Raw genomic sequence first — 13,080 nt, 5'->3', positions numbered from 1 at the left:
GGGCCGCGGAAGATAGCTCAGGGGATGAGCTATGCCCCGAAGGTTACGCGGATCAGGCTCGGGTCACGGGATCGCCACTCGGCCTTACCCAAGACCCCGTACCGCAAGCCACGGCCCCGCCTTCAGGCCCGGCCACGGACATACTTGCTACGCAGCCCGTATCGAAACCGAAACAAACGGTATCGACTACACCTAAAATGGCCGACACGAAAACGAAACCGAAACTAACGGATTCGAGTGCATCTAAGATGGCGGCCGTTCCACCGAAAACACCAAAGCCTGCTACCTCATCGACTCCGTCGGCCTCCGGTCCACAGAAGTCGAAGAAAACTGTCGATTCGACAGTGCCGAAGTCGTCAACGGAGGAGGCATCCTCTAAGAAGGTCGTCCGGCACGGGTCGACCGGGATGACGACGCCGTCAAAGTCCGCCAAAGCCAGCGACAAGACTCCGGTGCCGACTGAGACGTCGCTAGTCGGACGCGTGGTTGACACGGAGCCTGTGCGATCCCACGGATCAAAGAGCGGAAGCTCAACACATCGGTCCAAGGACTCGGTGTCTACGGCTGCAGCATCGGCGTCTAAGACTCCGAAGGGACCACAAGACGTCGGTTCCGAAGGCAAGGTGAAGGCCTCCTCGTCGGCGCCAAGTGACGCCGTGGGTGAAGCATCCCTCATCGCCGCTTCACTCCAGAGAATTCGGGATAAGGCCTCTACGACGTCGGCTCCGGCGCCGTTGCAACAGAAGCCGATGGACATGCCGGCGAAGCCTGCTAGCAAACTTCTCTTCCTTCTGCCGCCAAAGGAGGCACCAAAGGCCTTTGCGCCAAAGACGGCGCTAAAGACATCGGACTCGTCCACGTCTGCTGGAGTATCGGGTCGACAACTCGACTCCGGAGACGATTCGGAGCGTTTTATCAACGCACACACGGGCAAGTTGACCCTTTACAAGAGGAAGATCACTTCCCACCCAGTGGACTCTTATGTTATCCCACTGAAGAAGAAGAGGCTTGCACAGGACGCTCCAGTCCTGATTGAACCTATCCAGCCTCCTCCTAGAAGGAGTCCGACACCTTCCCCCGAACACTCTGAGGGAGAGGACTATGGACAAGATGACCAGTACACTTTCCCCATCAATGAACCCGATGCACAGCAGGATTCCTATGACGACATAGGCGACCAAGGGATACAGATTGTGGGGCAGGACCCACAGCCTTTCAGTGCACGTGCATCCCCAACAGAAGACTCTGCAGGTTTTCATGCACTCATTGAACGGGCAGCTGCTAATCATGATGTGGACATGCATGCTGACCCAGTGGAGGAAGATTTTCTGTTTGACACTTTTTCAGTCTCCGAAAAGACAGTAAAGACACTGCCTATGCTCAAAGGTGTCCTTAAGCATGCTGCGGACATCTTTAAAGAGCCTACCAGGGCGAGGGTGGTCAATCCACGCATCGAAAAGAAATACAAACCAGCACCTGCAGACCCTGCATACATTCGGGGACAGTTGCCACTAGACTCTCTTGTGGTCGCGAATGCCCGCAAACGGGCAAACTCCCAGACGACGGGTGAAGCTCCTCCCCCAGACACGGAGTCTAAAGTGCTTGAGGCAGGGGGCAAAAGGGTAGCTGCGCAAGCCGCAAATTTCTGGCAAATTGCGAATACACAAGCACTGTTGGCACGTTATGATAGGGCGCATTACGACACCCTAGAGCAAGTTTTAGAACACCTGCCTTCGCAGTTTCAAGAGGCTACCAAACTGCTTATAGAGGAGGGCAAACTCATCTCCAACGCAGCCATAAAGTGTGCACTTGATGCCGCTGACACAGCTGCTAGGGCTATTAACACTAGCGTCATGCTGAGACGACAAGCGTGGCTACGCATATCAGGGTTTAAACCGGACATTCAAACGACCATACTCAATCAACCCGTCAATCCTGATAGACTGTTTGGTCCTGATGTTGACACCACCCTCGAAAAGATTAAGAAAGACAACGAAACAGCTAAGTCTATGGGGGCCCTTCAATCGCAACAATTCCGGGGCAACACTTTTCGTCGCTCAGGTGCACGTGGAGTCACCAGAGGACAGATGGGTCAACAATCACAGTTCACTAGAGGTGGAGCACAGTCCTCCTACCCAAAGCAGAATAAAGGGGGTTATCGAGGAAACAGCACCAAAGGACGTGGCAGAGGAAACAACAACTCCCGTTCCTCTGCCCCAAACAAACAGTGACTCTCTGTCACTGCCCCCCGACCATTTAACACCTGTCGGGGGGAGACTACAGCAGTTCCTGCCGCTCTGGACAAACATCACCACAGACAGGTGGGTACGAAAACTTGTCCAGTACGGTTATTGTCTAGAGTTAAAGTCCACTCCACCCAACATTCCACCAAGGCAGCGGCCTATGTCCGCAGAGCACTTGCACTTATTGCAGCAGGAGGTAGTGGTGATGCTGCAAAAAGGCGCAATCGAGCTCGTGCCAGTGGAGGAGGAAGGCACAGGGGTATATTCCCTGTACTTCCTTATTCCAAAGAAGGACGGATCTCTCAGACCCATTCTGGATCTGCGTCCCCTCAACCTGTATATACTGTCAGAACATTTCCATATGCTTACACTGCAACAGATTCTTCCCTTGTTAAACCAAGGGGACTTCTTAGCAACCTTAGACCTCAAGGATGCTTATTTCCACATACCACTACACCCATCCCACAGAAAATACCTCAGGTTCACTATCCAAGGCAGGCATTATCAGTTCAAAGTCCTACCCTTCGGAGTGACCACCGCCCCAAGAGTGTTTACCAAGTGTCTGGCGACGGTGGCGGCGCACCTCAGGAGGCAGAATATCCATGTCTACCCCTACCTAGACGACTGGCTCGTTCAAGCCAAGTCGGAACAACAGTGCGCCGCGGACATGTCAACTACCATTCACCTCCTTCACAATCTGGGCTTCTCGCTGAACTACCCGAAGTCGCACCTTCAGCCAGCACATGTCCGGCAGTTTCTGGGCGCGACGATCAATACCCTGACGGCTATGGCTCAGCCAAACCAGGTCAGGATAGACAGCATGCAATCTCTGATCCAAAGGTTCAGACCACAACACTCGCTTCCAGCGAGAGTGTTCATGCAGTTGATTGGCATGATGGCCTCCTGCATCTTCATAGTCCCTCACGCACGGTTACATATGCGTCTGCTCCAGGAGTGCTTAGCAAACCAGTGGACACAGGCTCAGGGACAATTGACAGACCTAGAGTTGGTTACCAGTCGGGCGTTCAACTCTCTGCATTGGTGGACTCCACACAACCTTTGCAAGGGCCGACTGTTCCAAGAGCCAGTGCCACAGATTACCCTGACGACGGACGCATCTCTCCAGGGATGGGGAGCTCATCTGCTCACTTACACAGTGCAGGGACTATGGACGACGCAGCAACAGAAGATGCACATCAACTATCTGGAACGGATGGCAATCTTCATGGCGCTCAAGTCCTTCAATGTACATCTGTGCAACAAGGTAGTGTTAGTCCGGACGGACAACATGACAGCGATGTACTACATTCAAAAGCAGGGAGGCACCCACTCGCCACAGCTGTCTCATCTGGCTCAGAGCATGTGGAAGTGGGCCATTCAGAGGAACATTTTCCTCATGGCAGAACACCTCCCGGGCAAGGACAATCAGATGGCGGATCTGCTCAGCAGATACAGCCATCAAATTCACGAGTGGGAGTTACACCCATCAGTACTCCGCCCGTACTTCCAGCAGTGGGGTCATCCGGAGATAGACCTGTTTGCCACAAACGAAAACGCAAAATGCCAACACTTTGCCGCCAGGTTCCCTCACCCACAATCGCAGGGGAATGCGATATGGATGAACTGGTCAGGCAAATTTGCGTACGCTTTTCCACCAGCCCCTCTGATACCGCTGGTGGCGAGAAAACTAAAGCAGCACTCGATGACACTCATCCTAGTTGCTCCAACGTGGGCACGCCAAGCATGGTACACCACGTTTCTGGAGCTCTCGGTGGTGCCGCATCAAAGGCTGCGCCTAACGCCCAGGCTTTTGACGCAGAACCATGGAGACATTCAGCATCCAGATCCGCAACAGCTCAACCTGGCGATCTGGCTCCTGAAGTCCTAGAGTTTGGCTACCTTCACCTACCTCCAGAATGCATGGACATCATCAAGGAGGCAAGGAAGCCGACTACCAGAGCATGCTATGCTGCTAAATGGAAGCGTTTTGTTCTTCACTGTACAGCCAATAACATAAACCCGCTAGATGCATCTATCCCTAACATCATTTGCTATCTGTTACATCTTTACAAGTGCAATCTAGCCTACACTTCCATTCGGATACATCTATCCGCCATAGCAGCTTACCTTCAGAACCGGCAACATCTCTCTGTCTTCAGAGTGCCTGCCATTAAGGCTTTCCTAGAAGGTCTGAAACGAGTCATTCCCCCAAGGACACCGCCAGCTCCGGTGTGGAACCTCAATGTGGTCCTCACCAGGCTGATGGGACCACCTTTTGAGCCACTACACTCGTGTGAACTCCAGTTCCTAACATGGAAAGTGGCTTTCCTTATTGCTATTACGTCACTGAGACGTGTTAGTGAGCTGCAAGCGCTCACAATACAAGAGCCATTCATACAAATTCATCCAAATAGGGTGGTACTACGTACTAACCCTAAATTCCTTCCGAAGGTGGTGTCACAGTTTCATCTCAACCAAACTATTGACTTGCCTGCATTCTTCCAAAACCCACAAACGGTGGCGGAAAGAATGCTCCATACTTTGGATGTTAGAAGGGCGTTGATGTACTATATTGACAGGACACAACCCTTTAGAAAAACAAAACAACTTTTTGTTGCCTTCTCGCCACAGCACAAGGGCAACCCTATTTCCAAAGCAGGAATAGCCAGATGGATTGTTAAGTGCATCCAGTTCTGCTATCAAAAGGCTAAACGCACCTTAACAATACCCCCAAAGGCACACTCCACACGCAAATTGGGGGCATCCATGGCTTTCCTGGGGAACATTCCTTTAGAGGACATTTGTAGAGCAGCCACATGGGTTACACCACATACCTTTACAAAACACTACTGTGTTGATGTGCATTCCAAACAGCAGGCAGCTGTTGGGCAGGCTGTTCTCAAGACACTTTTTCAGGTTTCTGCAGCTGGCACGGGCAACCGCCGCTAATGGAGGGACTGCTATGTATTCAATGCAACAGATATGAATTTAGCAGCCCACATGCCTCGAACTAAATATGCTACTTACCAGTATGCATCTGTTCTTGGCATGTAGGGCTGCTAACATTCATATCGCCCACCCTCCTCCCCGGTGCCTGTCGCAGCTGCAGACATACTCTTGCATTCAATCATTAGCATGGACATCCTTTACACTTTACACTCCATCTCTGCCACAATGGCTAAAAACAATCTGGGGATGGAGCCGATGCCCATGCGCACTGTAGTCCAGGGGAGGAGCCACCTATCTCAGGATACTTCGAAGACTCTTCCAGGACAACAATGTGCGATCATCCGGACCCAACACTAGGCGGCGATCTAATGCAACAGATATGAATGTTAGCAGCCCTACATGCCAAGAACAGATGCATACTGGTAAGTAGCATATTCATTCTCACCTCCCCCCAAAAACCCCACACTTATATTATTTTGTATTTTGTTGCGTCCTTTGATAAGGGGCAGTTTGCCTGTGCTGTTGGTAGAACACACAAGACATACACAAGTCTACAAAGTACAGTCTGTTAAGAGAACTCTGAAAAGGATGTATTGTAGTGCAAATGACTTGTATCACTGATTTGAACCCTTTTATTGCAGAAATGTTGAAATGAGTTAAAAGATCGATTTGTAGTCCGCCAAATGTGTTTTTGTGGATCATTTACAGTTTGATATTTGTCACTTTACTGTGTGATCCACCCACAGAACTCAATATTTTATTTACATAAAAGTAAAAAAAAATATTGTATTATCCCTAACAAATACACAATTGATGCTTGGGATTACTGATACTTAACAAATATTTACTTTATTTGAAGTAATGGGGTAGTAAAGCGTATGATACTGTTTTCAAAACAGTATGCCTCCGTTCTCATCAGTATCAAAGCTGGATGTCTGAAATTTACAAATCTGCCTTTCCAGATGAAATTGTGGCTCTCAAGCGGTTAAAAATGGAAAAAGAGAAAGAAGGCTTTCCGATTACTTCCTTGCGAGAAATAAACACCATTCTGAAAGCACAACATCCAAATATTGTTACTGTTAGGGTAAGTTTAAAGACCTTTCTCTAGTTACCTATAATTCTTTTCTTTAAAATGAAATAGAGACTCTTGAGGCAAGGGTTCATTCCTTGTTTATTTTGAGATATAAGAGTACCATGTGTAATATGTTCTCAGTGACTGCTTGGATAGGTTGTTTTGTGATATCAGGGTTCAATATTGTTTCAAGCCTCCTCCACCACTTGTTAAGACGTAACCCCTAGAAAGCTATTGAACCTGCCTGGTGCTCCTCTACTGTTTCGCTGCAAGTCAAAAGCTGGATGTGGTTGTGTCACAAAATGTTTGGTACAGTATCTACGAGTAAAATAACATTTTCATGCTCAAGCATTACTGATTATCTGATGCTATAAGATTGAGGCCTGTGCAGCCAAAAAAAAGACAGGTATATAAAAGGTTGTTGTGGAAAATCTGCATGATGCAAGATGAGGAAATAATTGTATTAATCCCTTCTGCTTGTGTGAAGCCTCCAAAACATTTGATCATGTACACCATGTTTTTGACCTGGGTTTGTGACATGTATTTTGTGTATACTTGTCCTTCAGTTGAATAGATCAATTTTCCTTGTGTATATACATTGCTCTGTTAATAGTCAAAGCTTAGCACAGTCAAAGCCTACTGTAAGTACATGAAAGACTTTTTTATTATTAAGGGTTCTCAAAATTACTGTTTAATATGTGTGATCATCGGCCCCTGCACAATCTTGTTCTGGTTTTGTGCCGGCTAGTAAGGATTGTTTGATTCACCCCCTGTGCCCAATTTCTCACTTCAAGAACACACAGATGCTTTCTGGTCTGTGTACTCTGATACCCTTTGATATTAAAATAGAAATGTATATTTTCCTTGTAGAAGCTTCCAGAAGGTGCAGTGCCTGGAAGGTGTTCATGTTTGTATCTGAAATTTATGATTCAGTAGTTAGTTTTTTGAGAAAAACTTGTTTCAGAATATAAGTTTATGAAATAATACTTTGATTTGTTTAGCCCCCCGCTCCGTGCACAAAAGGTTATCTGGAAACTGACACGATATGACACTGTATATGCAGAAGAGTGTATTGGTAATATGGGTTTTAAATCCTTCGCCAGACCTGCAAGAACCATATAATGAGACCAACTGCTGGTAGCTTGATTAAAGCATGCTTGACTTCACAATGTTGCTTTTATCACTAATCACAACACAGGCCTTAGTGTGGAGTCTCCTTTGTTTCACTCTGTGAATGGAACAAAGTCACAATAGACTTCGCGGTGCTCCATATTGTAGAATCAGGTCACACTCTTGGGTTCTTTCACAGACCTCCTTGTCATCAACTCATGAAGGAATATCACCTACTTCTTCCAAAATGACAGTTAGAATATTTCTTCTTTTAAGGGGAGTGATGGAAAAAGTTTAGAAAGAAAAACCCAAGGAAATCGTGCCCTCCACTCAAGATTTTTCCTGGTCGTGAAAAAGATAGGTGAATGGAGACATATTCTTGGTCTGTTTGAGAACCCCTTTAGGAAGAGTCTTTCTGTAGAACTGAGTTTCTTATGACCCACATTCTGTAGGTTTGCTATTTTCACATCACCATTCATATAAACCATAGACCGTATCTGAGGTTCTCCTTGGCTGGGCAGCATTACTAGTTCATAGCACTCTACTTCAACCTGAAATCTGCTCCCCGAGGTTCACTAAATGCCTTGGTCCAATAGCAGTCTATGAAGCATCAATTTTTAGGTCGAGCTATTTATAGCTCTGAACTATTGCAAGGCTAAACAACACTCTTGAACAAGCGAATTCCTCCCCGGATTCCATGCAGTTCATGTGAGAAATGCGCGTGCACAGAAATCCGCTCCCCCACCAAGCAAGACAAGCCAAGAACATCAAAGCGATCGGCCGCTTTGAGTCCATTTTCCACCAGCCACTTCATGCGCTCCGCAGGTCATAAACAGGACCATCTGCTCGTGAATGCTGGCATGCTTGCCCAGCCCCCTCACAGCGCTCGTGGCACATGCATTCTTTTGTGTCAAATTTGCTGCTCAGAAAGCCAACCAACTCAGTTGCTTTTTGTAAATCGAACTTTATTTAGAAGGTTTTTTTTTTTTAAATATCATATATGACTCATTGGAAAAAGTTACATTCTGTTTGTTTATAACCTTCTGGAAAGTGGTTTATGTTTTCCTATTTAGCGTTCATTTTACATTTTCTCATGTTTTATTTTACATTTCATTGATACTTGTCAGGCAAAATTCACCAAGTATTATTTTTTGGTGCCCGTTCTTTATTTTTTTCCACCACTGCAGTTCGCCGCTACCAGCATTCACTTCACCTTTTTCTTTCCGGGTTTCACCCTTGTAAAGCTTACACGACTTCCATCTTTCACCCACGCTCACACTGGGAATGGCCGTTCAAGCCGGCATGATTTCAGCTCGGGTAAGCCCCTGTTGCTTTGACACGGACAACTTAGATTTAGCAGCGTTTTGACACACGGGCTGATAAATTTTTATTTCTGTCCAGCTGTTCCCATGGGAGTAGGAAGTGTGGGGGACGAGGGGGATATATCTCCCCCAGATTTTGGAGTGGGGGGACACGGGGGACAAGAATGGAGGGGACAAGGGGACAAAGATTTTTCCCTCTCCTTTCTGTATTCGCCAGGCCATTAGCGCGCGAAAGCGTACAAAGGCCCTGTACAGGCTGTACTTGACCTTTGACTTGCCCCCAGTTACCTGTGATCAGGCTGCACGCCTGATGAGGTGAAAAGGGATTTAGCCACCCCCACCCCCCCTCATCGTGTGTCTCAGCCCGGGCTATTTAACTTGCTGGGGCAGGGCAGTGTCTGAAGTCTTATCTCCAGAGCGCCAGAGTTTTTCACAAGTCTTTTAAAGACAATTTACATCTCGCTTGGAACTGGTTAAGAAGGCTTTGTTTTGTTCACTGGTTCGTACCCCCTGTGTCTCCACTCAGCCTATTCCTGTACTTTGTATTTAGTTTTTACTACCACAGTGGAAAATTGCATTCAGTGAAAAGGCATCTCACAAGTAGGGATGCCACCTTTCCCCCAAAAAAACGGCCATTTGTTGTGTTCTCCTTTACAGAGTCTGCAAGAGAACTTTAATAATATATTGTTACTTAATTTTATTTTTTGTTGTCATTTAGTCTTTAATGTTGGTTTCCAGGTGCTTTGACGTACTACTTTATTGGAATCTTTTAAACGTGAATTAATATTTTCCTACGGGGGCATTAATTTCTAAGGCTTGAATGCAAAATGTAACTGTTTTACAAATGTACAAGCTTTTGTTGCACTTGCATCACATGACCATCATTGCGTAGCCTCAAAAGCAGTTCTCAGCTGTGGAAGCCCCTGCTCTTCCACATGCACACTGCTGCACATTTTATGTTGGGGTTCAGTGCCTTATACACAATCCACTTTAACTGCGGTAAGGGCATTCTCTCTGGGATTTACAGCTTGGAGTTCATGCCCTCACTAATGAACCTCTGGCAATACCCCAATCATTTGAAATGCTGTAGGATAACTCATCGGTCTCAAAGTTTGGAATCTGAGTTGGGGGGGGGGGGGGGAGGCAGGGGACGCTGCAGCCGGGCAGATCTAAACCGGAAACCATGTTTTGTAGTTTACCACAGTGGTGACCATCTTGCAATTGATGCTAGAACTCCTGTTCAGCTTTGCAGTTTTCCAGTGCAGGGGCCACATCGTCTGGAGCCGGCAGGAGTGCCTGTAACAGGTGGGAGACTAGGGGACTATTTCTATGGCACACAGCATAAGAGTGAAGGGTTTTACTTAATCAATGCAGGCAGTGTATAGAGGGGGATTGCCGGGGAAAGGGTTCAAGGTCAGCAGTCTACCTATGAAGTAGTATGCAGGCTCCTCGACTGTTGCACAGAGAAGACAGAAGGTCCCCACCCCCACCTGACAAAGACAAAGGATGGCAAACCGAACAGAACACAGGGATTGGAGGTCACACCTGAAGCTGCTTCCATAAGATATATAAGCTGAGTAATTTCCTTAGGGCAAGAAGGCAGAGCTCCCCATTCCTACCCACTGGTGGTTCAAGCACTGTTCACATTATGTTTGTAGTCAAATGTGATCGAGACTGTATTTTAAGCCTTCTAACAATTAATAAAATAAGACCCATCATTTTGGTGTCTCTAAAATGAAGAGCTTTTTTGTGTTGTGTTGTTCGTAGTGATGACCGTTACAACACACATTGTCCATGAAGTTGATCTTGAGGTATCCCAAACTCTGCTGAGTGATTACAAGATCCATAGTAAATGTAGAGTTTCAGCAGTAAGCAAGGAGCACCTACTAGGACGATTCATACTGTGATCTCCAATTTAAATTCAGGAATTGTGTTCTGAAGCGAATCCAGACAGCTAATGGTGCAACAGGTATGCTAGAGGATGCTTGAAGCCATTAAACAATAAAAGCAGTGTGGCACTCAGCATGACAACATCCAGATGGTTATGTGCATCTGATGGTGTTTTGCTGATGATGTGCTGAGATTTAGGAGGAAATCAAGTGATGGAATTCCAGGGGGGTTCCCCTTTTAGATGTCTGTTCCCCCCCTCAGAAGGTAATCCTCAAAAATGTATTTGGATGCTGGACCTTAGACATGGGTGACTTATGGATGTGTAGCTTAAGTGGGTCGAGTAGGATATGTGTGGAGTGTAAATGCTACATGAGGCCGTGGTCACTCAGGAATCCATTTTGATTTCCTGTTCTGGCAAAGTGCATGAGGTAGTGGTTAGAGAGAGCCCAGACACCATTATGAATTGCGGGGTTCCTCCTATGCATTACTGATATTGTTTGTGGTGGACCAGACTCTAAGGATTGGAATGAAGGAGACTTGGGTCCTTTTGTAGTATTGGGAAACCCTTTGCCCCCTCTAGCTCCTTTCTTTCCTGACAGTGTTCCCCACAGAAAGATGAGGGAAATTGAATGGAGAAGCCTCTCCATCTTTTGTGCCTTAGTTTTGGGTCTCCTCTGACTGGACAACATAACCCTGCCTTCCTGCTGGCACTGAAGCAAAGGCTGTGGCTGTAAGGAATATACCAAAGACGAGGACTGTCTGAAACAGGTCAGAGAGCTGAGTTTGTCTGCCGACTTGCTATAAGTACGGGACAGACACCACTAGCCAATGTGCCAGGCTTTCTCTGGAACCAGAATCCGAGGTACCTCACAACTCGAGAACGAGAGACTCATTGAGCTCCATGGTATGGAGTCTCTGACTGACAACTCCACTTCACCAGGTGCTGGGAACAGAGATGTGAAAAGTTCTGCTGCTAGGAGAGCAACTTCATTGAGCCTACTTTGAAGGAAAGAGCTGGTTGACTGACAAGTAGGGGTGCTGTAGGTGTACTTGTACAAATGAGAAGTTATCCAGAAAAGGATTACTGCAAGGACCATAGACAGGAAGAACTGTCAGCAGCATGCTGCAGTCAATGGAAATATCAGCACTCCCACTCTGTGTGGTGAGGTTTTGAGACACTGGTGCCCCAGCAACGTACCCAGTAGCAGGAGTGTTTGTGACGGCTAAGCACTCACAAAACAATCTCATCCTGTGATTCCCCCCCTCCCTTCCCAGCACCTGGTTCTTAATTTTTTTCCCAACAGAAAGGTAAAACCCCAGAACATCATCCTGAAACTGAACATTTTTTTCCACAGATGTAGCATCTTTGTAACTGGAATTTAATTCATTGACCACTTCAAAGATCATTTTACTAGCATAACTTTTAACCAAAAGGCTTCAGTCTGTGGCCAGGCTCTATACTGTGCATGTACAACTCACACATCAATACAGGTATAAGTTACTCCGAGTGTTTGGGTATACATCCTGCCGTCAGACACCTCACTCCTCATTCTCATCACTCACCCTTCACTTTCATGCTCGCCCTGCACTCACAGTGATCACACTGCTCATCATGCACTCAAGTAATTCACCCTCCTCCTATGCTACACCCACATGAGCACATTGATCACACTGCATGCACATGACACTCTACTCACTTGTCACTTTCACCGCTCAACCTACACTCACAGCCATCATACTGAACTCACGCTGTTACCCTACACTCACACCTTTCATCCTCCTCTTACCCTGCGCTCACACAAACACACTGCTCACCCTGCACTCACAGCGACCACGCTGCACTTAAGCCCCTTCCCATGAACTCATGCCGTTCTCCCTCCCCTGCAGTCACATCAGCACACCGCTCACCTTGAACTCACAGTGATCACACTTCACTCACACCACTCACCATGCACTCACGCTTTTCACCCTGCAAGTACACAAACACACCACTGACACTGCACTCATGTGCCACTTTACTCACCTTCCTGTTCACTTTGCAGTCTCAATCAAGCAAGCAGATTTCTCACCATGCATTCATTTCTCACACTCTGGACTTTCATGTGCACCAAAACTCATATGTCCAATTCCTCACCCTGCAGTCACTCCTCTCACCCAACTCTCCCTCTGTCACATCGCTCACTGTGCACTCACATAGGCACTCCTGTCACTCATACAGCTTGCCCTTCCCTCACATCTTCAAGCACATTTTCATTCACATGGGCACAACACTCCCCCTGTACTCATACTCGTATCACATAAACAAGTACAGCACACACCCTGGAGTCACACCAGTTACCCTGCACTTCACCCTCTCACCCTGCACTCACGCAGACAAACCTCTGTCTGCATTCATACAGACACCCAGTTCATCCTGCCTGTACACAGGGACAATAGTGTGCCAGACTCATAGGAACACACCACTCACTCTGCACTAACTCCTCTCACCATCCAC

At 47.1% G+C, this 13,080-nt stretch overlaps 1 protein-coding gene across 13 annotated transcripts in view; it reads left to right on the top strand.

Moving 5' to 3' along the window:
• The window catches only part of LOC144754523 (cyclin-dependent kinase 11B-like), a 431,279-nt gene that overhangs the window by 180,796 nt on the left and 237,403 nt on the right, over positions 1-13,080 (top strand). For all 13 annotated transcript variants that reach the window (XM_078642437.1, XM_078642431.1, XM_078642429.1 and 10 more), the window contains one exon: positions 6,155-6,276. In XM_078642437.1, coding sequence (XP_078498563.1) covers positions 6,155-6,276 — 122 coding nt within the window. The remainder of the gene's footprint in view (positions 1-6,154; positions 6,277-13,080) is intronic.

Source organism: Lissotriton helveticus, chromosome 5_1 (genome assembly GCF_964261635.1).
Source record: "Lissotriton helveticus chromosome 5_1, aLisHel1.1, whole genome shotgun sequence".
In the NCBI taxonomy this organism is placed as follows: domain Eukaryota; kingdom Metazoa; phylum Chordata; class Amphibia; order Caudata; family Salamandridae; genus Lissotriton; species Lissotriton helveticus.
Note: the sequence above shows the minus strand (reverse complement) of the source record. Positions and strands in the feature narration are given on the sequence as shown.